The sequence below is a fragment of the Toxotes jaculatrix genome, chromosome 12 (genome assembly GCF_017976425.1).
Source record: "Toxotes jaculatrix isolate fToxJac2 chromosome 12, fToxJac2.pri, whole genome shotgun sequence".
Taxonomy (NCBI): Eukaryota; Metazoa; Chordata; class Actinopteri; family Toxotidae; genus Toxotes; species Toxotes jaculatrix.
Window position 1 is genome coordinate 21,457,269 of NC_054405.1, and position 27,606 is coordinate 21,484,874.

At 43.4% G+C, this 27,606-nt stretch overlaps 2 protein-coding genes across 5 annotated transcripts; one reads left to right on the top strand and one right to left on the bottom strand.

Annotated features, from left to right (window-relative positions):
• The first annotated feature begins 173 nt into the window (after positions 1-173).
• On the top strand, positions 174-26,646 carry scaf4a (SR-related CTD-associated factor 4a). Of its 4 annotated transcripts, none has more exons than XM_041051177.1 (20): positions 174-185; positions 10,295-10,301; positions 18,467-18,550; positions 18,701-18,745; positions 18,841-19,002; positions 19,171-19,303; positions 19,516-19,652; positions 19,787-19,981; positions 20,112-20,197; positions 20,328-20,412; positions 20,717-20,893; positions 21,027-21,100; positions 21,222-21,412; positions 21,606-21,706; positions 21,962-22,075; positions 22,187-22,343; positions 22,619-22,746; positions 23,054-23,207; positions 23,626-23,781; positions 23,874-26,646. In XM_041051177.1, the coding sequence occupies exons 3-20, from the start codon at positions 18,479-18,481 to the stop codon at positions 25,094-25,096; spliced, it is 3,390 nt and encodes a 1,129-aa protein (XP_040907111.1). In that variant the 5' UTR covers positions 174-185; positions 10,295-10,301; positions 18,467-18,478; the 3' UTR covers positions 25,097-26,646. The 4 variants fall into 4 exon arrangements, with proteins under 4 accessions (XP_040907111.1, XP_040907109.1, XP_040907108.1 ...); XM_041051175.1 differs by lacking the exon at positions 10,295-10,301 and adding an exon at positions 17,170-17,327; XM_041051174.1 differs by lacking the exons at positions 174-185; positions 10,295-10,301 and adding exons at positions 12,384-12,427; positions 17,090-17,327.
• On the bottom strand, positions 4,013-14,880 carry hunk (hormonally up-regulated Neu-associated kinase). The gene is made up of 9 exons (XM_041051178.1): positions 14,366-14,880; positions 11,227-11,519; positions 10,307-10,362; positions 9,761-9,896; positions 9,516-9,643; positions 7,922-8,048; positions 7,616-7,784; positions 7,294-7,456; positions 4,013-6,360 (listed from the first exon to the last, which is right to left on the bottom strand). Exons 1-9 carry the CDS (start codon positions 14,603-14,605, stop codon positions 5,612-5,614), a joined length of 2,061 nt encoding a protein of 686 aa, XP_040907112.1. The 5' UTR covers positions 14,606-14,880; the 3' UTR covers positions 4,013-5,611.
• Positions 26,647-27,606: the final 960 nt, after the last annotated feature.

The window sequence follows — 27,606 nt, forward strand, 5'->3', positions numbered from 1 at the left end:
CCCTCCCTCAATTGCTGGGGAAAAAAAAGTCAAAACAACAACAAACAAGCCGCGTGGTTTTTGTTGTTTCTGCTGGTGGGTGGTGGTGTTGTCTTTATCCAGTCCCCGCTTAAGGATGAGGTGCCCGCATGCAACCTGCACAGGATGTGGATGATGCAAGCCAGTCGACTGCCCAGATGTGTGCTGTGACTCCCTATGACAGACTCATTTTGGAGAATGTGTCCCAAATTTGTTTATTTGTTTGTTCTGTTCAGAGCATTAAAGCTTAAAGGTTAGTCTAAAGCTTAGTTTGAAGTCAGTGACACTGAATGGCCTCTGAACTCGTTTGGCTCTTTTATATATAGACATGTTGTTGCTGGATGCATTGCACTGCTGAGTGCAATTATTGCACCGGTTTCACCCTATTCACCCCTTAAGTCTCAACCAATCATTACCACCCAAACCAAGACCAACATAGAAACACACACACACACACAAAAACACACGCATCAGTCAGTACATCTACACACATTCTACAAGCACTCAGGGACAAAGGATGAATAATGCAGAGGTAGTGTCTGAGTGAAAGTCGCCTCCCCTCTTTCCCTCCTTTTCACCTTCCCTAAGCAATAAGGAAGCAATGTTGCCATGGAGGCAATGAAGCCTCGGCACGCTATCAGCCAATAAGAGCCTTCGCTGTGTGAAACATCGGACCAATGGCTGTTTCGGACTGATACTGCTGTTGCCACAGACACTGAGATCCCATTGGCTGAGCTCTGCTCTTTGATTGAATTTCTGATGTTGTTTTTGAGAGAAAAAAAAAATCTCAAGGAGTGCCACCTGTGTGGCAACTTATAAAATATGTTTGTTTGTTTTTCCATCAAATGAAAAAACAAAAATTTCTTGTGTGAGAATGAAAATGTTCCAGTTTTAGGGGCTTAAAAAGAACTAAACTCAGTGCCAGTTCTGGTTCTGTAATAATTTTTTATGAGGAAACATATTTTTTTTTTATCTGTCAGTTGGATCATTCTGAGGTGTATGTATCAGGGCTTTTTTTTTAATTAAAAGGCAAACTTACTATTTAATTGCAATTTTCCTCTTTCCCATCATATCATTTGGTTATCCCCCTGACAAAAGAACCACACCCCACCAGTTGCTCATAGCTTTTTTTTGGCCAGTTTCCAGTCAGTTTTATAACAGTCCCACATGGTTATATTTTCTCAGTGCTGTTCATGTCACATTTTAGCAACAGTTAATTCAAACTTTAAAATATATTTATTTACATGTTTTGTTATCATGTGAAAAGGATACAAATATATTTCATAGAATATATCATGTGGAAATGTTTAATGCTGTTTATTTGTGTTTGATAATATGACAAAAAACTTATTGAAACAAAACATGTACTTAAAAAAAACAGCCTATGTTTAGTAGAAAACCCAACTGATCTTTTGACTTTTCGATCACCACAGCTTTTCCTTTCATGGTTGGCTGTTCGACGTAAGCCCAAACAAAATCTCCTTTTTATATCTAAAGTCATTAAGGGTCTCATCTTTGTGTCGCGCAGACTAGACTGGGAGTAAACCCCTTCATCTGGAGGTTGAATTTCCCAAATTAATCTCAAGTATCAGTGGTTGTAAGATGATCTTGGTGTCAAGAGCATTTGGGAAACTTAGCCTGGTTTGTTTTACTGACGGCACCTCTACAGCGAAAGCGTAAAATCTCTGGTAAGCCACAGCCTTCTCGTTTCATTAATCACCTTCATCTGTGTCCGTGGTCGGACGGGATAGCCGGCCAGTCAGTGACTCGTCTGACGGCATAACCCAAATCCTCTCTGAGTGCTCAAAGCCTCCTACTTCATTAGAAACATCTGCTTGTTTATTTCCCCCCCATACGTCTTTGTGTACGCCGCGTCTGCCAGGTAGTCTGGCTGTCTCTCACTCTCTCCTCCTTGTCCTCTGCATGTGTGAGAGCTGCTGAAGAGGGCAGTGCTGGTCTGTGAGCTTGAACCAGGATGCTCAGGTAGTCTGTGTGTGTGTGAATGTCCCTGGCATCCGTCACTGGGCGGCAGGTTAAACGTCTGTCTTAATGAGACACAAAGACTTTTGTGTCAGACACAAAGGCTTGTCCCATTGCCAGTGACACCCTGGTGTGAGTGTGTGTGTATATGTGACGAGAAGGGGACTAAAAACAGGATTAATGTTCATCAGGCTCTAAGCCTGAACAGATTGACAGAAACACTGTCCTGCTGGACAGTAAGTGGTCAGTTTGTCCTCACATTAAAAGTGAGTATCAAAACATGATTCTTGTTTTGTCAGTGACAGTTAATAAACAGGCCCTTATGGACGTTCGTGGATGCTCGTGGATCACTCAGGTTATCAGTTCTTGAATACAACTTAGGTATTGGTTGTTTAATGGTGTGTTAAAATTTGTTAGGAAAGCCTACATTTCTCCTGGGTGTGGCATAAATCTGTTCTCAGGACAAGTGCTCTCTCTTGTGGTTTAAATCTCATCTTTAATTTTGATAAATCAAAATGTTTGTAAAGGCATGGAAAATCGTCCATCATGCATTTTCATCCAGTATCGTAAATATTTGAGAAATAATTCTGACGCAGCAACTGCTTTTTATAGTTTTAGACAACGTAATTGTCACAGTTCACAATATTAAAATATCCCTAATGTGATCATGATGAAAAATATCAACTTATTGCCCACCCCTGCTGGGACGAGGGGGACGGGGGGTGTTTGTTTATCACAGATTTGTTGATGGAACTTGACCTGTTTACACACAGATTAACTTCAAAATAATCAAATAATATATGTGTCAAGGAAAATGAATTTTTTTTTTGTCTTAATCTCATCAGTATGGATTTCTTCTGCCAGTGCTTCCTGAGATTATACCATTTGTCTAACCCTTTCCAAATCCCCCAAAAAGCAATCTAGTGTTGCAACAACTTTTTTTCCTACGTTTCGATTATTACTGTCCCTCACCTGACTGGTTTGTTTCATAAGTCACAATCATCAGTAGAGGGACAAATCACAGGTGATGGCTCTCTGGGAGCTCCACTGTCATTAGTTAATATTTTATTCTGTGCACACACATACCACAGGTGTCACCAGAGCAGCAGTTAACACAGGTTTGGTATTACCTGTTCTTGCCCTGTAGTCTACTCTATCCTTTCGCTCAGCGCTGCGGTTAAGCCATAGTATTCATGGCCACAGCCTGTTTGTCTCACCAGACCGCCCGGGGATTTTGACTAACTGAACGCCTTGTCTTTGATAAACAAAAGGCTCCGGCTCTAATGCATTTTAGAGCCACTCTTGCCCCTCGGCTTTTATCAGCTTAGCCACGCCGGTTTAATCGGACAGCCCTGTTTGTGTTGTCCTGTGCATGTGTGTGTTTGTCTCCGAGCTCCGGTGATCCCCCTTCTTTGTCTCGTCAGGGCAGTGTCACCCAAAGAGGTTTATGATGGGGAACGGGGGAGCCACAGCTGAGTAGATTAGTGTCTGCGGTGCGTGTGAGCCTTGTGCGTGTATGAGTGGGGAGGGAGGGGTTGTAGTGTGTGTGTGGGTCCTTCAGCTGTTGCATGGGTGTTTTTTTTTTTTCTTTTTTTTACCCACCACAGGTGTGCCGTGGGAAACTTCTATGGTACGTGAGACAAGTGGCACATAGAGGTTGTAAAGCAACACAGACTCTTCCACAGCAGAGAGGTGAATTTTCATGAAGTCTTCCTGGAGCTGAGAGCTTTAGGAATAAATTATACGCCTCAGGCACTATGTAAAGTATACATAAATTAAAAAGAATTTTGGATTCTGTGGATTATTGTGGAATTACTTACTTAAGTATTGTAATTTAAGTGTACTAATTCTTTTTTCAGCTAAAAAAAAAAAAAAGCATAATGATGTGTGTGTAGAGGAAGTGATCTTTAAAAATGAAACCAGACAGTAAGCAGGTGCATTTGAAGTACCAGACAGACACATAATGGATTCAGTATAAATATTTAAAATACTTTATACAGCATAGAAATCTCTCAACACTCAAAACAAAACCATCCATTACAAAATCTTATAAAAGACCCCCGAGTCTGTATCAATCTCAGTATCAACCAGAAAAAAAGGTACAAAGACGTAATTTCAAATCTTGACAGTAGAGTTCGACTCGTGAAACATTGCATGCAACTTTTCATTTGGACAGGAAGAGATTCTATGGTATGTTAACAGTAAGAAGCCTTGTGTGCCCGTGGAAGCCTTTTTGCAGAGTCAAATCGTTTTATGAAGCAACTACGATGTGAAAATGTCGGCCCAACAATCATTTCAGAATCCCTTCATACGGAACGGCGTAAGTGACAAGAACACAGGAGTCGTACTGTTATTTACAAGCACAATTTTCACATCACTCTCAGAGAGCTCTTGGCAAATACTCGTCATTGCAGTTAACACTTAAGACTATTGCACAAACTACAGCATTAAGACAAAAGGAAGTGAATTATTTTCATGGATGTTACACGATCCTAGTAGCTGTTCTTCCCGTGTTCATACCCTCAGCCTTTGGCGAGGTTGATCAGTTTCATAAGGCCTTTGATGCTCAGTTTTTTTTATCTTTTCCTTTGTTTTTTTTTTTTCCAAAACTGACAAAGAATAGGTATATCCAGCTGTGAGCGCGTCGTAACTAAGACTTTTACAGTTTAAGTTTCCCTGTGGGTTGAAGAGGTGATGTAACTCTTGTGTATAAAAAGTTATAGCTGTGAGTTATTATCAGTGTTGAGTGACAATTTATGAGAATGCTATAATAAGTGAGAGTATAACTCTACTCTCACTACCTACTCCTATTTCACTGTGTCGGTTCTAATGGCACTAACGCTCAGACACTGCAACACTGTGGCAAAATCCACACAAGCATGTCACAATCAACTGCCGTTGTACATTAATGTATGAATAATGCAGTGAGGTAAAAGATGGTAAACACCGTTGTTACTATAGGTTTTGGTTTTCAAGAATAGTGCAGTGAGCTTCTCCATCCAGTCAGCATTGAGGATACGGTGCCAGCTGGCTGGAAGTCAGTGGGTATCTTCGAGAGTTTTCACAGAGACAAAACACTTATACATGTAATCAGGGTTAGGGTAAGAATTGGGGTCTGTTAGCTGGTGTGAATCAGTCTGCGGCTCAATTAGTAACCAGTTACAGCAATATTACATAAGATAGTAAATCTAAACTCAAGTCTATAATACAGTGTTTTGTGTGGCTGTATGTGCGCGTGTGTGTACACCTTGCTAGCAAGGCCAATATTACATGATGTCCCATGTCCACTCTGTATCTAGGACACAGCGAGGTTTAGTCATTGCTCTGGGATCTGTTTCAAATCTCATCGTCTCAGTGTCACCACCTCTTATTACATAACGAGATCAGTAATGAGAGATACATTTTTATATACTCTCACTTAAACCCCTTTTGTTTGTTTTTTCTTTCTCATTTTAAGGGATTAATTCTGTCACGAAAAGTGGCTCAGTCGCAATAAAGGGACAGTTCACAGTTCAAAAGGCCGCTCTGGAAGACCTCTCCAACTTAAATAACATGTTGAAAGGGGCCTTGAGTTCAGTCTGTCTTTCTTTCTTTTTCCTTTGTCTCATATCCCTCAGCAGAGGGTCTTGAGTGCACCAGAAGCACAGAGGAGAGTCTGCATGGGGTAGGGAGGTGGTGACACCACTTCCTCAACGACCTGTTCTGGCCGGAAGGTGAACGGCTGCAGCTGGACCTTCTTCTTTAGGATCTGTCCTATTCCCATAGAGGGGAACTTGCTGCGGTGCGTCGGACTGTCGGGATCACTGCTGCTGTTGTTGGACGGAGGACTAAATGCTGAGGTGGGGTTGAGGGGACTAAAGGCGGACTTCGGGGGGCTGAAAGCTGAGCTCCCTGGGGGGCTTCCTACAGTGCTGGGGGGGCTGCCACTCGTGTCAGAGGAACCACACCAATCTGATGAGATGCTCTTCTTGGGCTGCGGGTTGACAATGAGGACCGGGGGACTGGGGATTGTGGCCTTTTTCAAGTAAGAGGAGTCGGGTTGGAAGGCAGAGACATGGCGGGGTGGGGAAAGAGTACCGTTGGTCAGCTTGTACCAGGGTGAAGCGGGGGTGTCTTCGATTTGCTCGGCTTTGGAGAGTGAGCCAAAGGAATGCATGCCGATCGGTGACGGTGCCGGTGGAGCAGGAATGTTGTGTTCTGGGCTTGTGTTGACTTGTGGAAGAGTGGCCAGTCGCCTCCGTTGCTGAGGGGTGTTGGGAAAGAGAGGATGGATCTCTAGATACTCCATGGAAGAGGAGGCAACGGTGCCAGGTGGAGCCAGAGGTGAATTACGATGGCCACCAGTTATGGCACGCAATAGACCTGAGGAGAAAATGAGAAGCATTTTAACATTTAGGAAATACTGTATTTTGATGTTTGTCAAAAAGACATTTGTGAGAGTAGTTTGTGCTCAACTCACTGCAGATACAACTGAATGAAAGGTTTAGAACTGCAGCTTCTCTGAATCTGTTTGGCTGAGTGCCTTATGTGTCTAGATTCCATATGTCATGCCAGTGAAGACATAACTCTCACTGGCTTAAACATCTGACAGCATGTAAGAACCCGGTGTAAAGGTACAGGAAAAGTCCCCACTTTAACCTTGCCAAGCCCAGCCTGTCCTGACATGCTAGATCTGGAACAGCCTATAGGCTTTCTCAATAGCACTTATACGATGAGAGGGGAAAGGAGCTTAGGTCTCAGCTTTGCCCCCAGGTCCTTGTCTGTCACTTGAAAGCTTGTCTATAGGGAGTGTTATTTACAGGCTCCGATCACTTATCACTCTTTTCAAGGCCCCAGGCCTAGTTCGAAAGAACTTAATTTAACAAATGCTGCGGTGTTGCTATGTGCAAATCAGTTCAATTCCTAATTATATACTTACTTCTGTTCTACACTTTTTCAGTCAAAAAGTAAATTTAAAAAAAAAAAAAAAGTGTTTGTGTGTTCGCCCTACGATTGACTGGCAACTTGTCCGAGATGTTTCCTCCCAGATGGATGGGTGGGTGGTTGGATGGATGGATGGACAGACAAACAATGGATGGATGGATGGATGGAAGGAGGGGTGGATGGATGGACAGATGACTGGGGAACTACATATGTGTGAAACAGGTCGTTGATGTACAAGAACATGCATGCTCAGTCAACCTACCCTGTATGAATAAAAGTAAATGAAATAGATAAAATAAATAACGTATTTTTTTAAAAAATGTTTTTTAAAAAGTGTCCAAATTGTTTGTACTGCATCATATGAATTCTCACCTGTCCTGTGTTTCTTCTCCTTACTGGGCCCCTTGCTCACAGCCAGGTAGACGGGCGTCTGTTTGGGAGGGATGGTGAGCTTGTCGACATGTTTCCGCCACTGGGTCTGGAAATATTCATTTTTCTGCTTTTCTCCTTTCTTTTTCTCCTGAAACTGCATCTCCTAAACAGACACAGCAAACCACACATTACAAAATTACATTACATGACAACAAACCTGTTGTTGTGTAACCAGACTTAATGACCTCACAGAAACTCGATTAAGGTGTCGTTAAGAAAACAGTTTGGAATTCCTTAGAAAACTCTCTGCTCCTTCACCTACCCTGTACTCTTTTGACAGTCTCTTCATTTTCTTGTTGAGGAGGAAGTAGACGGCCAAAGTGTGGCAGGCGCGGTTGGTGAGGACAGCGCTCAGCACCTCGCTGTGCTTGTAGCCCATTTTCTCCGTCATATGCAGCAACACCGTGTGGTTTATTTCCTCAATGTGGATCCTTCACACAGAGCAAGAAAGTTAATGCTTTGTGATGCTTTAAATTGAATGTGAAAAGGATTTTTTTTGTAAAGGAGAGATACAGAAATCAACATACTGCTCCAAAATACAAACTCAAAAAAATGTGTGTGAGTCTACCTGTTGAGGTACGGTGCTCCTGTGTTCTTGTTGGCCAGCTGTAGCCAGGAATCAGCCATCACCTGATGGATATTGGGACGCTTGTTGGGGTCTGGCTCAAGAAGCTTCTTCAGAAGACAGATGGCAGCTGAGACAGAGGGAGGGAGAATGAATATTCATACACTGCCATCAAGACTCCGCTCACTACATAAATACATAAAGTGGAAAGTCTTCCAATAATGAAACATGTTATATATTTTACAACTATGGGACTGAACTGTAGATGTTGCCTCTTTGCTCTGCCACCTAGAAAATCAACCTTTTTCAGAGTAGTTGGAGCAGAGGGCTTGACACAGTTCATATACCCTCGAAACACAAACATGACTCTCATCCATCTCATCCGCTTTCATGTCATTGTTATATAACAGATGGGATGATAACGTATCTATGTCATTAGCTTGATTAACAGGTTCTTACGTAAGTAGGCTAAGCCATCCCTTACTTTGCATTTTAGAGAATGGCACAGTTGTGACATGCCAAGGAGGTGTAAACACTTTATGAATGTCGCTTAAGTGTAAGCATTGCCCATCAAATTTTCATCGCTCCTATAAATTTTATTCTTGCTTTGTTGAAACTTGAGCCAGAGTAGGTACCTAAGGCATTTCACTGCACATGGTGCTGCGTTTATCTGTTTATGTAACAAGTAAAAAATTAAAATGGAATTTGAACAACTTCCAGAGAAGTTAGTCACACACCTGTGCTTATTTTTTTCTCTACTCATTTCCTTATGCTTAAATACCATTGTGAACACGCTGTCAGCGACTTCTTTTTAACGCTTGAGCGACAGGACAGGTTAGACTAAGCCTGCTAATAAATTTGAATAAACATAATGACAATGTGTTTGATACACCTGTTTGCTTGAGCTCTGCCAAAATATTTCCTGAGTCCGCCACATGTTTTGCATATTCATTTTTTTGTACTGGTGCCAAGGCAGACAAGCTCATTCTTGAGAAGCACTTATCAGCTAAGAACTTATCAGCTAATCGTACCACCACTGTGTTTTTGCCTTTTGTTTTTCGTTTATCTTTTTTTAGTTGGACATTTAAAAACATTTAAAAACTGCTTTAACGCTCTGAAACCAGACTGCCACAAACCTTTTTCATTAAGGCAGCAGGGACTTTGTCATGAGAGATTTTTACTAAAGCCACTGACTGTTTACTAAAGCCACGGACTGTCCTTATCGCATTACAGAACAACAGCTTATCTGTGAATTCAAGTTTCGTTCTCCACTATCTCTTGGCAGACACTCAGATTTTTCACTGCATTTATAAATGTCAACATTCGTTCATTCCTCTCACGTGCAATCACAACCTGCAATAATCTTGTTTACTTGCTGAGTGTGTTCAGGCTTCACTCCCATAACGGTTACACCCTGATTGTGATTACAGCGACTACAGATAAGTGAGTACCTGAGTGGGTATGGTAGTGCACGATCTGTGGGGTATACAAGTTGATGGAGTCATAGTTTGTTCACCACAGATGATACCTTGTTACCTGTGTAACAAGGTATCATCTACACACAAAAGGTGTGAATCTATGCATTTCCATTATTTACCTGTGGAGAGCGAGGGAGGTAGAGGGTTCATCTCCTTGTCTACCATCTTCTGGTGCAGGGCTCGGAGACTGAAGGGCTCCACGGTAAACGGGAGAGTCCCAGTCAACATCGCATACATGTTCACGCCGCTGGAGGACGAAAATATATACTTCAGGGCTGGGTGGACTTGTGAAATGAATAAATAGATATATTTGAATATGCTGATATTTGACGGCAACTGATTCTAAAAAGGAGGGCACACTCACATGGACCAGACATCCACCTTTGGGCCATACTTCTTCCTGGAGAGCAGCTCGGGGGCGGCATAAGCCGGACTTCCACACTGGGTGCTGAATGGGTCTGAGTATCCCAGGATGCCAGCGCAGTTACTGAGGCCAAAGTCTGAGGGGCAGAGGAGGTGGGGTGAGTGTTGTTTCTGGGTTTATTACTGTGTTTTCAGCTCACCCATTAAACGAGTCGCCTCATCACAGCGTTGCGTACACAAACAGAAGCAGATTAGCACTATGGTGAGAGCTTGTAAGGGTTTTAACAGAATATTTAATTGGTCTTAGCCCTTCACCACATGTGGGACACTGTGACACGCTACTCCAACTGAGAGGATCTTTTTATTTCTACTGTAAAATAACTGGCATTAAAGGCCTGTCTTTTATTATTAACTGCTTAAATAGCTTTTTCTTTGCTGTGGGGAATTTTGTATTTGTGAATGAATTTGTGGAATTTGTCTGCACTGAACAAAGAAACAGAAATTTGAAATGAGTTATATACTGTAAAGGTAAAAGCTTCTGAGTTACCTATGAGCTTTATGTTGTCTTGTTCATCCAACAGGAGGTTTTCTATCTTCAGATCCCTGTGAGACAAAGAGAGAAAGAGGAGATGTCAATGCCAGCACAGTGCCAGCGTTTACATAAGATAAGTTATCTATGTCATCATACAATGCACAAGCAGGAGTGGTCAGTGGGAATCCCTCACACATGCATACATAACCCTCCCAATGTGGGTCACGCTGGCGGGTTTTCAGGGTCTATTGTGTGCCTCCAGATCCCTCCTCAGTTTTAGAAATCCTGTTACACAGTTATCTACATAGGCCATCTCAACATGATAGAAATTTAGTTCCCAGGCTCTGAGAGACAAAGAATTGAATTATTCTGGGAAGAGCTTTGTGAAATTCATATCTGAAATTTGATTTGGAGATGCAGTTTATGTGTTGTTTTCCCCAAATCAAATCAAACATTTTTATCATAAGAAGTAAAAATATTTGTAGGAGAAATGCTCTGGAACAGCTAATATTTGGGTTATTGAACACTGCACCAGCTGTTTTTTTTTTGTTTTTTGTTTTTTTTTTACAAAATTGTGTTAGTTTTTAAGAAATTCTTAGCAGCTCTGTGGGAAATCTCTTAAATCATCTCAATGCAGCCATTGAGCAGACAGATCTAGTTATTTGTGGATTAACAGTAATGTGCACAATAAGGGCTTAACCCACACTTTGAGAAAGAGGATCATGTCTGACTCAAAGATCTTAAAGTCAGCTTTAAACCATAAACAGCACAAGGCACTCTGAGCTATGGATGGCAAAATATATATACTCAATGTTTTCTGAGAATTTAACAGATGCTTGTAACACTAGAGATAAATGCCTGTGTGGCTCTGTTCTCTTCTTTCTCTCTGCATTTTTTTCTGCTTTATTTGAAGTGGGTTTTTTGGGTTTATTTACCTGTGCACCACACCCGCCCTGTGCAGGTGCTCCACAGCCAGCACCAACTGCCGAATGTACTTCTGCGTCTCCCTCTCATCCAGGCGTTTCTTGTCGTAGATGCGGTTCATGAGGTTCCCACCGGGACACAGTTCCATCACCAGGTAGTAGCTGTTCTCCGTCTCCAGGATGTCCAGCAGCTGCGTGATGTTGGGGTGGCGGATCATCTGCTGGATGTGGCCCTCCCTCCGCAGGTTCTTGGTCACATATGAGTCCTTCTTGGCCTTCCGCTTGTCAATCACCTTCACCGCCACCTGGAGAATTTGGGACAGGAGGGGAGAGAGAAAGAAGATGAGGTGAGGATGTTGTTTTAGACAAAGCACTGACTTAGCAGCTGAAGTTTGATTCTTAAACTTTGCGTTATATGATATTGTGAGTAATACCCATGGAGAATAGAGCACTAGCGCACTGCTTGAAGGGAGATTTTCAGGGGGTTGCAGAGTAACAGGTGATGAACTACTCGGTCTCCATTGCAGGGTATATAACTCGACACTGACCTCTCCCTCACAGCTGCTCTCAATGTGGGGCAACCCAGGCGCTATAGGGCCTTGAGGCTGCAGGAGGGGGAGGTGTATGTGTGTGTGTTGGAGGGGTTACTGAACCATCATAAACTAGGGGAAAAGCAAATGTTACCCTATCTGTTGAGAAGGCGCCAAGGCCAAATGGACAGTTAATATTCCCCCATTTGCCACAGAGTTTAGTCGCAGCTAAACACACAAGAGAAATGGTGACAAATGTGGAACCGACACTGAGGCTGGATAAATTGGAGTCCAAACATTTTTCTAAAACAGATTCAACTAACTGAGGAGAACAGATTCAGACATGCACAAAGTTTTTTTTTTCTTTAATTACCCTTCCCATCATCTTCTCTCTGTTTTCCCCTTATTGCCTCATTGAAGAGGGGTCCTGAAGAATCTTCTCATAAAAGCCACAGAACCTGTCCTTTACCTGAATGACAAACACTTTGCTTCCCTCTGTAGCTAATTACATTCAATAACACACCCATCTACTCTATTTCATCCTTTGCCCATGTCTCCTTGTATCCCGTCTAGACTGAATTCAAGAGCACGGCTACCATAGGCAGCAAATCATCTCAAGGAGAGCCCACAGACATGGAAAGGCATGACCAGTGAAACTAATCACCATATCCATTAATGAAATGGTGAGGGCCAAAGTGGTTGTGTATGTATGTGTGTGTCTTTTCTTTCTTCTGTCCTTCAGCTTGTCTTTCTCTTTTACTTTCGTCCTTTCATCTTTGATAATTGATTCACCTCTGAAAACCTTTTTACAGCTGCTAATTAAACCTGGCTGTATGTCCTTGTGTGTGCCTGTGTGTGTGTGTGAGCTGTCACAATACAGTAATAGATGGCCCATGTTTACTCCAAGCAGTGTGGATAAGAGAAGGGGTTCAGGGTATGTATGGGGGGATGGGGCACTGTATTTACAGTAGGCTGGTCTATATGAGGAGAAGGGGGGGTTGGGGATATAGAGGGGGAGGGGTCCGCCCAGCCAGGGGGCTTCTGGGGGATTCAGTTGTTTATCAGGCGCCCCTCAGACAGAAAGGGGGGGGGGGGGGGGGGGGGGGGGTATGGAGGGGAAAGTGGGTTACAGACATCAAAAACACATGCATATGACCTCCCCTGACCATGACAACATCATCTCTCTCACCTCTCCTCACTTTCATACCCCCTGCTCGTAAACATACACACACATAGTCTTTCTTATCCCTGCATCCACACTGACTTTCTAGTGATGCTAAAAAAGGATCCTGGAGTCCTCCTGTACCTCCTCTCCCCCTGACTACCCTTTTGCTTGAATAAACTCACTGCCCTCTGCTCCCTCCCATCGTCTGTTGGACCCTGTATTCCACTGAATGAGAGAGAGAGAGTGTAAAGAGTGGGAGAGCATGTGATGTGCTTGGCTTTCAGATTGCCAGTGTTTGCATCATCCTCAACAAAGACAGTGAGGGAAGCAGTGATGAGGAGAGGAGCGCTTTCTTCTCTCGTCACAGCAACAGAATGGGGAGGGGGGTCTCAAGATGAGCTCATCTTTATTTATGCCATTATTATGCCAAATGTGAATTACAGTGACACACATACACATATTCTATTGTACACATATACTAACAGGTATGGGGTTACTTGTAGAAACATGCAGGAAAAGAGGCAGTACTTGTTTTTCTAATATGCAAATGTGCTGGCTGCTGCTCAAAAAAGGAGAAGGGAAAAAAAAAAGCCTGGAGAGACAAAGGCAACCAGTGGCCAATGGTTGCCCATATCAAAGCCCTGTGCTGGTGGAATCGTAATGAGGCTGAAGCCCATTTATCAACGACACGATTTCATATGCAAGTAGCAGCCCTGCTCACTCATAGGCCGGGCAATTTTCCTCTGTGTCCCTATCACAGGCTTGCGCGCCCGCAGCGGTGAGATCACCATCAGCAGACAAAGCAGTGTGTTCAGAAAAGCCACAGAGCGCACGACTAGTTATCCAACACGTTAGGGGGAAGACAAGCACCCCTCTCTTTCTGTGTGTGTGTGTCCCTCGCGCACTAAAAGTAAATGTCACTAGAGCTTGGCCAGAAAACAAGCCCTGCTGCGCATATAGCGGAGTTCAACAGCTGGTGGTGCCTCATGAGCTCATTAACAAAGGTTCCCATTGCAAGCAGGGCTGATCACTTTCTCTGAAGAAGCTAAGAACTGATTACTCAGTGAGACCTGGACTGACACGTTGTGCAAATCACAATATATGGGTGAACTGTTCATATGACTGGGCGAAGAGTTGACATGCAGCAGAAAAGAATGTTGTGCCAAGCAGGCGTGTGCGCAGTGACAGCTGACACTGTCCACTGAAATGAAATGTAAAACCATATCATGCATGCCACTCAGGATTTTTAAATGTTAAAACAGCAGTCAGAACAAACTCAGCTAGTTTTCTTTTTAAAATGTTTTCCCCTGAAAAGTTCACTTTTCATTTAAAAATTACAACTTCAACTATATTCAGTCTTAAGGCATGCGATAATAATTATGCCAATAGATACAAAACACATTACACACCAAAACCCTGTTGCATTTTTACTCCGAGACCCCCGCAGTCCGCTTACCTTCTCCCCAGTCAACGCGTGGAGACCTTCTCTAACTTTGGCGAACGATCCTTCTCCCAGTTTCCTCCCAATCAGATAGTTCCCGACCCGTTTGGTGTGGTAAAAGTTCTTGAGGATGTCCGCAGCGGGACTGCATAGAGAGGCCGGGAGGACGCTCTCACTCCCGGCACTGTTCGGGGTTTTACCCTCATATAACCCGTGGCTGTTGTCCACCACCATGTCGCTGTCCGCAACTGGCATCACGGCTCCCTTGTCAAGTGCCTCCTTTTAACAAGGGAGAAAAAAATACGCAGCTCGACTCTCGCCCACCTTAAAAGCAGGTATTAAATGCTTAACGTAAAGTGCGTTAACTCCGAGCTGTCTGCGTCTCGCCCCTAATAGCAAATTAAGGGAACCGGAGCTTGCGCCACCTGTTCATCCAAAGCATCTAGTGAGCGCACTCAGCAGTTTCCAAGACAAGTCTTGATTAGTGTACCAGCTTAGATTGAAATGACACACAAAAAAAAATGCCAGACTCAGTCATGGAAAATTAGTAAGTGACGCAACCTGCCTTAATACTTGTGGGTTTAAAAAAAACTGTGATCAGAGGTAGGTTACACACTCAGCGTCCGTCCTCCATACGTGAGCGCCTCCCGATTAGTCTGTGTGCATGCAGCGTGTTTTTCAGTTTGAAGTGACTTTCCCGGTCATCTGGGTGGGCGTTTCTTAGTGTGAGTGTGAAAGAAAAACACACAGACAGACAGACACGGCTCCTCACACGGTGGTGGTAGCTGGGGTAATTTTCAATCCAATCAGCGCAGGCGGGCGGAGCACATGTGAGAACAAGGGGGACAACTCCGCCCGGCACCGCTGCCCCTGCCGTTTCGCATGGTGCGTTCAGATTGTACATGGCTATGAACAAAGAATAGTGCATTTGTAGCCGGAGCAGAGCGGCAGCAACACAATCACTGCAATATTCAGATCGTTTTTTTTTCATTCCTGTAACGCAGTCGAATTTCTCTGTGTCTTCATCGTAAATTTGTCAGGTACATTTAGGTAGGATTGTGCGTTAAGCACCCAGGCTGTTCACGCCATGCGCTGTGCACCAAGCGGACCCACAATTCCTTAATTACACCGGCACAGAGGTGGACATGTCTAGTGGCAATGAATGATCATAAATAACTGCTGTCTGGGAGAAACGGTTTCAGAAAAGCCAGAAATGGGGTTGTCATTGTGTTATTAATTGTTGGTGAACTTGGAGTTCTGCCAGCAAATAATAAAGTTGTACCCCAGCGCACCAGCGGCAGACAAAGGACCATTTCCTCCCCGCTCATGGAGGTGTTCACTGGCCTAATTAACATGGTGTTCATCACTCACAGGAGAACACCTGCAAGGAGGGGCAACAGTTTGATACATATTTTCGTCATGTATTTGGCCTCAGAGCAGGTGAACCTGCCTTAATATAAAACATCATATGTTTTCATATACAGTGAACCTATATTGGCTGAAGAGTATAACAGGAACACCTGGCCATGTAAGGAAATTCAATTTAAAAATCCCTGTCATTACCAATATGAAGCTTCTGTTCATTTTAAATCCGTGCCAGAGAGGTGTTGATTCAGCTCTGTGGTGTTTTATGAGGCTGTTGTTTGTGGAGTTGCTGTCAGATTTAATTGCACCACATACAGGTGTGCTCTGCTGTGTTCACTCTCTGTATGGATTCCTAGAGGGAGTGAGAAGAATAGCCACATGTGCACATACAGTCGGACTTGCCTGCTGTACCATGCTTTCTAGACACTGCACCAGACAGACAGACATGGAACCAAAAGGTATAAGCATAGCACCACCTATTGGAATTATTTTATACCACAAGAACACACAGTCAGACCTACAACTCTAGACATCAGCAAGCAGTCTTGGTGAACTTGAACCGATGACCATTCCTTCCTTTGTCCTGACAGAATGTATTAGTGAATTACGACTTAAAGCAAGTAGTCCTTGGATTAGCCCTTGGAGTTTATCAGTAGCCTGTAAAACTAATGGAACCATCCATAAAGGTGACCTGTTCACGGGGGAAACAGAGCAGTCGTGTGGGGGAGGTATCTAATGGATTGGAGACAACAATTTTCAATTTAAAAATCTTTGTAAAAGTGTGTATTGGAAATGTTGCATGTGTGCGTTCAATGCTTTAAATTTGAGAAGCATCATACCACTATCAAAGTGAAAAATCAAATATAATATTGATGTTCAACTTGGTTTCATGGTTTAATCTGGGGTCGTGTAGTTCTCCAGAATAGTAATACTGGTTGGTATCTGTGAGTAGATTGCTTGTGAGGTAATCTTCATTGCTCCTAATATGCACTTGAAGACAACTGGGGTAGGTTCACAATGCACAGAGAATGGGAGGAACACAGATCAGTGTGGGGCCCTAAGCTAATTTTTGTCCTTGGTGGGTAGAATCAGGACAAAGGAACAGTCTGTGGACATCCCTGTCCTATGTGCTTTCCACATAATGGATCCATTGGTCCACATAATTTAGCCTAATATTTCATCTGCATGTTACAACGATACACAGCAGTCTTTGTTGTTATCATGATTTTATTTTCACCCCTTAGCTTTGCATGTGGCTTGGGATTTTTTTATTGTATTATTTGTATTGCATATGTTTCTTGTTTTCTTTTTTTCTTTTCTGAATACTTACACAGGTATGTTATGTGTGGGCTGTCATGTTTTCTATCCCTACAGCACTCCGCCACCCAGTGGACGGAACCTAGAACTACAGAATTGAATCCCATCATGCTTTGCCGTGCCCGCCGACCCGTGAGCTACCGATGCTAGGCTAACTGTCGTTAGCTGCCGGGAGCGGACAAGCTGTACCGACCCTTCCTTGAATAAACATCGCTTTAAACGGGGAATCGGGAGCTGAGGGCAAGGCTCGGAGCGTTGGGCAACCATGGATGCCGTCAACGCCTTTAACCAGGAGGTAAGCTGCGTTCAGGGGTCGCTGAAACCCCGAACTCACCGAGGCTGGCGGTGCTGGTCATGGTGCTCTGTTGCACTGGAGCTAGCCGAGCAGGACCGACCTGTGGGCCTCCTCAGCGAGCTAGCCGGACATGTCCATCTTATCAGGCGTAGGGCTAACCGAGTTAGCGTCTGTGTTGCACGCCTGCGGCGCAAGTAATGTTGTTGGTGAAACAATTTACAGGATTTGCTTCCAACTAGGATGCTAACACAACGATAGCCAGTAAACACTGGCCACTGTAGTAGCGTAAATGTTTGTGGGAGTGTGGTCACTAACATTGGTGCTGGTAATAATGCTACTCAGCATTATCCTGGTGTTAATGTGCTTGCAGTGTGTGCAAGCTTATAAACAATATGATCATCTATGCCTCAAAAATATGCACAGTCTCTGTTTGTCAAGTCAGTGTAAGGCCTGAAGACCGATGGTTAATATTGTTAAAAGTCCAGGTAATGGACACGTCAAGTCATTTATTGGTGTTTTTGGTGCCTCACGTTTCTGCTGCCCTTTTACTCTTTGAATATTATAGCTACCGTGGCTGGGCCTATATAGTTGATTAACCCCAGAGACAGGGTGGCTAACACAACCCTGTAATCCTATCACAGTTACCTGCCCAGCCCTGCTTCTTGTTTATTGTACCAAATAATTTTAACCCCAGCGCTTTGAGCAGTTTCTGGTGCTTCTTGAAAAAGTGTCCTGCAGTTTCAATAGCAGTTTGTGTCTTGCACAGAAACATAGAAAGTAGTTGCTGTTTCTGGATGCAAATCACTGGTAGTTATGCCACGCATGACAAATATGTCAGTGTAGTTTGTTCAAAGCACTGTCAATGGACACCTGTTAAAAGAGCAAACATGCACTTAGGGGTGTCTGAATTTCTCTCAGGCACTCACCGGCCAACATAACCAATCACAGTCTCACCTTTCAGATCATCAGTTGTGGCAGCCACTGAAAAATTTATTTACGAGACACATCACGTCATTATCAGTTGACATTAAATGATGATTTGCCTGTAAAGGTCAGGATAGTCATTGCTTAGAGTTTGTAATATCAGGTCTAATTTTACCCCTTGTTGCCTCTACAACCTGCCTCTACTTTGTCTGTAGTTATTCTCACTGATGGACTCCAAGCCCCCGATCTCTCGGGCAAAGATGATCTCCATCACCAAATCAGCCATCAAAGCTATGAAAGTAAGAATGAGTTTGGTATTCCCTTGTTTTGAGATTTACTTGTATATCTGTTTGAGCGAGCTGTACTTTTTGTATTTTGGTATTGCTTCCCATTATTTTTTGAGCCTATGTCTAGCTTGTAACATACTCACTTGCTTCTCTCTTTCACAGCTCTACAAACATGTGGTCCAGATTGTGGAAAAGTTTATCAAGAAGGTGAGACACACTGGTCTAAAGTCAGTTATCATCCAGTTTCTCCTTACCAAATTTGTATACACTCAGAATCTGTTTACTCCCTCTGCTGTCTCCAGTGCAAGCCTGAGTACAAAGTCGCAGGCCTGTATGTGGTGGATTCCATTGTTAGGCAGTCCAGACACCAATTTGGACCGGACAAGGACGTGTTCGGCCCAAGATTTACCAAAAACATTGCAGGAACTTTTGAGAACCTCTGCCTTTGCCCCGTAGAGGACAGGGTAAGAACCTAAAGATGTGATTGAGGTGAAAATTAGTTTGAAAATAGTAGACTGTACTGTGTCAGTCAGAAATACTACAATTTGATTTTCCCCTTCTAATAATAGATATCCTCTCTTCCTGTTGTTCTCTGTCCACCTACCTCCTTGCTTCTTTATTTTTCCCTATAGAGTAAGATTGTGCGAGTGTTGAACCTGTGGCAGAAGAATGGGGTGTTCAAGATTGAGGTTATTCAGCCCCTCTTGGACATGGCAGCTGGCTCTAGCAGTGCTGCTGCACCCTACACAGGGACTGATGAGCCAGGTAATGGGTGTGACTATATGCAGGAAGCAGCAGTTGTTGCAATTGCTCATGAAAAATGTATGTTTAGTTAGTAGAGAAATTTTTAAATCAGCCTTTTTAGCATATATTGTTTAAAACAATATCGTATTGATATGCTGAAGTATGAATGGTGCCGGCATTTGAATGCGTTTATGTGCTGCTCACACACATTAAAGCTTTCTTTCCTCCATCAGGTTCTTCTCCACCTCCAGCCAAAGAGCCAGTTACTGCGGTAACGGCAAACTCCACCATGACATCTGCTGCTCAGCTGCAAAACTCAGATGCCTTTGCTGCTGTGGCACAGCTCTTCCAGTCCTCACAGGGTCAGCAGGTGAGTTTGTACTAATGAAGACCAGCATTAGCTTTGATCTCAGTCTTGTTGCTTGTTTTGTTGTCATTTCTTGTGCATATCTTAGACCTCTACGAAGAAATAACTCTTTCACACTCTGTCATTGGTGTTTATAGCTTCAACAGATGCTTCAGAACTTTCAGCAGCAGCCAGTGAAGCCCATTGATACCAACACTCAGCCTCCTCTCCATACTATCCAAACTCAGGCCCAAAACGTCACTACTGGGCTGGGCATGGTCACCCCACAACCTCCCCTGCCCACCCAGCCTACCCAACCTACCCAGCAGAAAACGGCCTTTGACAAGGTGACGGTGTGTTTTAGTTTTTGTTCAGTTTGCAGTATGTTGCAGTAAAGGGGAAAACATTTAGGCTGTACAAACATTAGGAATTTAAAATGTCATAGGTTGTGTATTTTTTACATTCATTACCTGTCTGTCTTAGAAATTGCTGGACCGTTTTGACTATGATGACGAACCAGAAGTCGGAGAAGAAACAAAGAAGGATGAAATCGTATCACAGCCCTCCTTGTAAGCCCTTTATTCATTTCATGTACTACAACATGTCTGTGATGCCAAGAAGTGGGAAGCTTTGATTGATTTTCGTTTTTTGAAATGAAATCAAACCTGTGAAACTGATGATGCATTTTTATCATCACAGTATGCAACAGCCTCCAGCCTTCCCACAGCACATGGAGCACTTTAAACCGCCTGTGATTAACATGTCACAAGACCCCTCACAACAGGTAACAACATCAAAATTTTTCATTGCAAAAGAACTAATCTTTCGTGATGAGTGTAGTCCTCTAATTTTTTTTTTATCTTTCCCTTCTTTTTTCCATTTTTACTTTCAGCTGCTAAAGTGGTATAAAATGAGATACACAGTACAGTACATGCCCCCTATTTGTGGAAGGGAACACCTTTATGAACAGTAAAAAAAAAAACATATAAATATATGACAAAGGGACAAATCTGTGTCTGGTAAATTGATTTTATATTTGGGAAGCTCGGTTAAATGTGCACAGTATTTACCACAGTTGTCTTTCTCAGGTTCCTCTCCCTCCTAATGGCCAGCTCCAGGCCTACGGTTTACAACCAGGACAAAGTTTCCCAGTTGTGATGCCTCCTATGGGGCATGCTCTGCCAGGGCAGCCCCTCCCTGGTTCTACTGGGCCTCCAGGCTTCCCAGGGGTATACCCTCCCCACAGTGCAGCCCAGCAACAACAGGTAGACTTAACACTAGTACAAAAGATATGTTAAAGTAGTACCACCTAAGAGTCAAGTGAGACCCAGTGTTGTGGGTCTGATGGTGTGCAACAAATCATATCTTCATCTCCACATCTTCTTTATACCACATCAGGATTTGTCAGTGGACATGGACCGTTCATCCACGAGGGATGGGAGACATGGTCGAAGGTCACACTCAGGCTCCAGGTAAGCATCTGAAATGGGATATGACCTGTCCGATGAGCGTTCTTTGATATTTTCCATTTAATTTGCCCTGTGCAGATCAGCTGCTGAGTTGCAAGGCCTTGTTTTTCTTTTTTTTCTTCAGGTCTCCAAAGCGGAGGAGGTCACGGTCTAATTCCCGTACACGACGGTCCAGGCACAGGCGATCCCGCTCACGCTCCAGAGACCGGCGTCACCATTCCCCGCGCTCTCGTTCGCAGGAGCGCAGGGAGAGAGAGAAAGAGAGAGAGCGAAGGCAGAAAGGCCTCCCTCCACCCAAGAGCGAGGCACTAAGCAGTGAGTCATAATCTGTTTATAGTCATATTTATTGAAGATGATAGACATGGAGCTGAAATGAACTCTTAGGTGTGTGTGCAGTATATATCCTAGAAGTTTATTGTTGTCTCTGGATGACATCGCAGGGATTTTTCAAGTAACTTTCCTCCTTTTGATTCTAAGTGTTACCTTATCTTTTGTTTCTGCTTTTCAGTTTGCAGTACAACTCTCTGGGTCGGCCAGCTGGACAAAAGAACACAACAACAAGATGTCGCCTGTTTGCTGGAGGAGTTTGGACAGATAGAATCCATTAATGTAAGTGGACTTGCATGGATCTGTTGCACTGAGCTTGCTGTGAATACATACCGTGGTTTGTAACAGTGGAATTTGTTTATGTTAGCAAAATGCTCATGCACTTAGCTTTGCCAAACTTTTTCTTAAGGCTGTACGTATTTAAGAAAGGACCGTAGTGCAATAATGAGAATGAGTCCAGTCTCAGCTGACTAAAGGGAAATCACAACTTCCCTTGTTTTTCTACCCACCTGTCTGTTTTCCTCCTCTCTTGTTCAGATGATCCCTCCACGCGGCTGTGCCTATATTGTCATGATACATAGGCAAGATGCCTTCAGGGCTCTACAGAAACTCAGCAGAGGATCTTACAAAGTTAACCAGAAAGCCATCAAGGTGAGTGAGCTACACATGTTGCTGCTCAGCAATGCACCACTGAACAAAAAGTCAGCAACTCAAAGAGAAGAGAGGGAAATCAAAGAGAGTTGTTTTTTTTTTTCTTGGCAGATTGCTTGGGCTTTGAACAAGGGCATAAAGGCAGAGTTTAAACAGTACTGGGACGTGGAGCTGGGTGTCACCTACATACCTTGGTCTAAAATCAGAGAGGACCAGCTGGAGGAGCTAAAAGAAGGAGGAATACTGGATGTGGACACCTTATCACCAGGTAAAAAGAGTAAATCATATGAACAAATGAAGGTATAAAATGCAGCCACACACAGTAAACAAGGTTTTATTACACAGAAAATACTTCAAACCCAGTCTGACAAACCTATCGCTGAATCAAGCAGTTTTTATACGCTGCCTGTGTTTTATCATTTGGAAATTTGTGTTTATTGAAATGTGGACCTGCAACAAGTTGTGTTATTGATGTTTTTGTGTATTATAGTGTATTAACCAGTTTGCTTTTTATCAAATTTGAGTGTTATCTGTCTTTTTCAGAGTGGAGTGGAGTGAGGAAGACTCTCGACCACCTTGAAGAACTCACCCACAACGGTCGTTCGGAGCCACAGCAGCCTGAGGAGACTCAGGCATTACCTGTGGCTGCTGCAGCTGCTCCTCCTGCACAGGTAAACAACTGCTGCGAGCTGTTACTAATATTTAAACTCGTACAATTAGACATGTGTTTATCTAAAAGAAAATGCTGGCAAAGACACACCATGCTGAAACTTGTTCTGAGTATAATTATGTGCCTGCTGTTCCTTCGGGGATCTATGCAAATACTAAGATGAACACAGTCAGACTCACATTTTAATATGATCAGAGGGGTGATGATGTTACTTAACTCCCATGTGTCTCTGAGAGAGTGTCACAGGGAAGTATAGCAAAGAACTTTTTTATTTGACATCTACAGTAAATCCTTGTAAATGTTCTCAGGTCCCTCCAATGCAGCAGCCAGTGGTTGGTGTGGGTTCTCTCCAGCCTCCTGTCTTTCCTGGTCCCATAGGCATGCCTCCGCCTTCCTTCCCCCCAGGCGTCCCCCCTCCTCCTTTCATCAGACCTGGCTTCAACCCCATGCAGATGCCTCCAGGTAGCACCTCCTACGACTGCCATCAAACCATTTCTCTCTGGCTTTCATTCAGTCTCTCTCTCTCTTTCACACAGTGCCTGTTCTGGAATCATGTTTAACAGAAACAGAAATTCAGGTTGAGTTCACACCTGCAGTTCAGCTGATTTGGTCCAGATTATACACTGATGATGACATATTGTTGCCATTTAGTGTGTGTTCACATGAGCTTGTTACGAATGAACCAAGAGCTGAAAACATGGAAGTGCTACAGACTGATGGGTAACTCATTCATTGGGAAGATACTGTATGAAGACTGTCATCCTGTCATCAGCTCTTCATGGATTCACACAAGCCCAAACAAATTGAATCAAACGGGCAAATGCAGCAGAGTTTGTTTGAACCAAACCAGACTTAACTCATCTTCCCCCTCTTCTCCCAGGTTTCCCTCCACCGGGTGCCATGCCTTTGGGTCCCCCGCCTCCTTCCAAAGGTGGAGTTGAGGACCCATCTCTGGACCCAGCAGGTCTGAGCAACAGGAAAAATGACGAGGTCCCAGAGGGTCCCAACATCTTCAACAACCAGATGGGGCCTATAGGTCAGTCTGTCTTTCTCTCCTCACTTTTCACCAGACACGGTCGTTTGTTGTTTTAAAAATAAAGCTGTATTTTGTATTTCCTTCCCTGTCAGGTAACCAAGTAGGTGTACCTCCAGGTGGACCACCAGGTGCTCTTTCAGGTATACCTCCAGGTGGACCGCCAGGTGCTCTTTCAGGTGGTCCTCCAGGAAACATCCAGACCCCCTCTGGTGGTCTTCTTGGCGCACGGCCCGGTATAATCCCACTCCAGCGTCCTCCCGTCCCCCCACTACCACACATGCAGCGTTTCCCTCCACCGCACGTGACGAGACCTCCTCACCCCAACATGCCCCCTATACCCCCACAGATGATGCCCAGGGGACCACACCCCCAACTGATGCACCATGAGCCTCCTCCTTCTTCTAAAGGAGGCTTTGGGATGCCCCCTCCCCACAATATGAGGGCTCCTTTCCCTCCACATGGGCATGGCCCTCCTCCTCAAGGTCCACCTCCTCCTTTTATCAGACAAGGGGGTCCTCGTGGCCTAGAGGGGCCTGAAGAAATGGATGGCAGACCGTTCAGGGGAGACAGGCCTGGATTCAGGGACCGAGAGCCAGAGAGGGAGCGAGACTGGGATCGGGACAGGGATAGAGAGAGGGACCGAGGTTTTGGAGGGGGAAGGCGTCCATTTGGTGATGGAGGGAGGGGAGGAGGTGGTGATAGAATGGATGGGAGGGACAGGCTTGGAGGCTGGCAGGAGGACGGAGGCAATCACCGGGGAGGAGGATGGGAGAGAGACAGGGACAGGGACAGGGATCGGGACCGGGAACGGGAACGAGAACGAGACCGGGACAGAGACAGAGACAGACAGGACTGGAGGGAGAGGAGGAGCAGTCTTGATAGTGACAGAGAACGAGGGAGGGGTGATGATGGAGAGAGGGAGCACGGGCGGGGGGAGGGAAGAGAAAGAGGAAGGGGAGAGGGAGGGAGTCGAGATAGAGGTAGGGGAGCTGAAGGAAAAGAAGGGGACAGGCCAAGGCGGTCAGAACGGCGAGAGAGGACCACGCGGTGGGACAGGGATGATCGACTGGCCGAACTGGAGATCATGGACAGATTTCGGACCTCTAACAACACAGAGCAGCCTTGTGTGACTCCTGTGGTTACCATGGAAACCAGTAAAGAACCAAGTGTGGAAGCTTCTAGACAAAAGGCCGAATCAGAACTTGTATCTCCAGCCCCAGAGGTAACTACTGCTGCAGGAGAGCTGATGGCCTCTGAGCCCTTAACTTCGGCTCAAAGTGAGCCCACAGAAACAAAACAGGAAGCAGCATCATAAACTGGCCCACTGTAACTTTCAGCCAGAGACTGCTGTGAACCACTGAAAGATAACACCGGTGTTTTTCACTATGGTAGCCAGCCTCAAATCCCGCAGAAGAATTCTTACTAGTCGCAGTTTGTCAGCTGGTCAAATTTTACTTTGCATCTATGTCTCAAAACACACGACCACATCAAAATCAGTTTGGGAAAAATGGCTGTAGTTAAATATTGGCTGTCACCTCCAGTTTTTCTCCTTCCTGTAAGTTGTGAGAATGAACAGAGTGCTTGTGTGTTGTCTTAGCTCTGTCCATCTGGGGTTAATGTGAGTGTAGCTTTTATGTTTTTACTCAAGTTGGTTTGCAGACCGAGGAAACAAATGATTTCTGTTTCACAAATTTATTTTTACTCCATGGCCTCATCTGTGTGATTGCAGGCACTCCTCAACTACATAAAGGTATTCATTTTAATTTAATTTTTAATTTTTTTCTTTTTTTTTGCTGAAATGTCCTGTCAAACACTGAATATCTTTAAGTATTTCTATTATAAGAGAAGCGCCGTTTATTTTTTTTTTGTTGTTTTCATCTCATCTTGTTTTTCTTGTCAGCCAGTAAGGCACAGCTTTGAACAGACTGCAGTGGCCTTAAAATCCAGTGAACTTACTTGTAGGTGTTTGAATAGAGAAGGTGCAAATAGGGGAAAACATCCTTCAGGATGTTGGGATAAATTACGCAGAGAATTCTACCAGACTTGGTTCAGTAACTGATTAATCTTTGGCGTGCACATTTACTGGCCAATACCCAATGTTCAAAAAGAAAAAAAATAACTCTCAATACATAGTTTTATATAAGTTTTTAAAAAATTATATTTTCCAGTGGTACTGAGTCTCTTACAAACACAGGATTGATTAGAAGCTGAGCTTATTCTCACAATTCTCCTTATCCTCACAAGGTCTCTGAATCTAACTTAGTCTTTATTTTTTTTATTATTGATAAACAGGCATTACCCCAATTACTTCTGAAAAAAGTAACACTCCTGTCGACTGTTCTAATATTATTTAGGGAGTTGATGATACTTCACATGTTTTGACTCTGCTGTATTTATCCAATGTTACTTTAGCTTTAGCAAAGCTGTTATGAAGAGCTTTTAATCATATTGTTTGGGTACACAAATACTGGACAAACAAACGATCGCAGAGGGTGAATACCAAGGACTTCAACTTGCATAACAAAATCTTTTTTTGCCTAACATATACTGTGACTGATGGGCCATGATGCATTTCAGATAAGATATTTCAACATGCATAAAACCAAGAACGAAAGGAAAGTTATGTCCAGGTGTATCATGGTATATCTAAAGAAATTTGATGATATTATATAAGTGGGCTTTATTTCATAAGTTGGAACAATCTAGGCAGAGAAATGGTTATACAAAACTCAATTGCAATGCATCTATTTGCCAAGAATTGACCCAATGAGCAACATTTTTATCTTGGTTTCTGTTAAATGTTTGACATTTTTGTAAAACTAACATCTGCATCATAAAAGTTTTTTTTCTCCTGCCTAAATTTCACAATCTTGTCTAAAGATGTATATTTTTATTTTTCAGTTAAAGAAATAAAATGGGACCTTGTCGATGCAACAAAAGAAAATCCAAAACAAGTTTATTTTTAGTGTACTCCACAAAAAATGTTCAGGTTCCCACTTCGCTTTTGGAGCATTTTGTACAAACACAAGTTAGCAGGCAGGCTCGGTAAGCTTTATCTTTACAATGGTCTTTTCTTTTTCCCATGTGTTCGGAAGGAAAGGGGCAATATCTTGGATCCGACAAAAGAGCTGAATTGTATTTTTCCGTCTTCTTCTGTTTGTTTCATGTATGTCAGTCAGATATAATTTAGTTGAAACGTATAGCTGAATTACTTTTTGGTTTTCAAACTGTTTCACTGAAGACACACTGTGTCTGATATTAAGCTGTTAACACCTAAAGCCCAGATTCTGCAAGCCCAACTCTTTGTTCAATCGTTTTAACACAGAGGCATCGAGAGCAAAACTAAAGTGATGAAATGAAGAGTATTGCTTGGAACGCACTGCTGTAAATATGCTTGTATCACTGACGATTTTAAGGTGTCATGGTAATTGTTGTTTATAATAATGTGATTTGTTTATCAGAGAGTTGACTTGGAAGGAATAACAGAGGCCCTTTGCTTTAATGTTTTTAACTCCTCATGGTTTGAAAGTTGACAGATGTTTCTATGATTTGTTAAAAATGCAAAAGACATGGACATAAAATCTTCAATATTTCAACCATAGGAAATTGTTTTTAATAAACTATTTTTTTACCAAATCATTTCACTTGCTCGGATTATATACTGTGCTTAACCCACACTCAAATATTCAGTTATTCGAGTGCCCACAAGCTGATCCTTTACTTTTCATGGTGAAGCACAAAACAGGTAAGACCTTTTTAATTTTTTAAAGTCTCAACAACAAAAAGCTGACGGCACAACCGCCTTTGCAGCCAACATAATTCTTC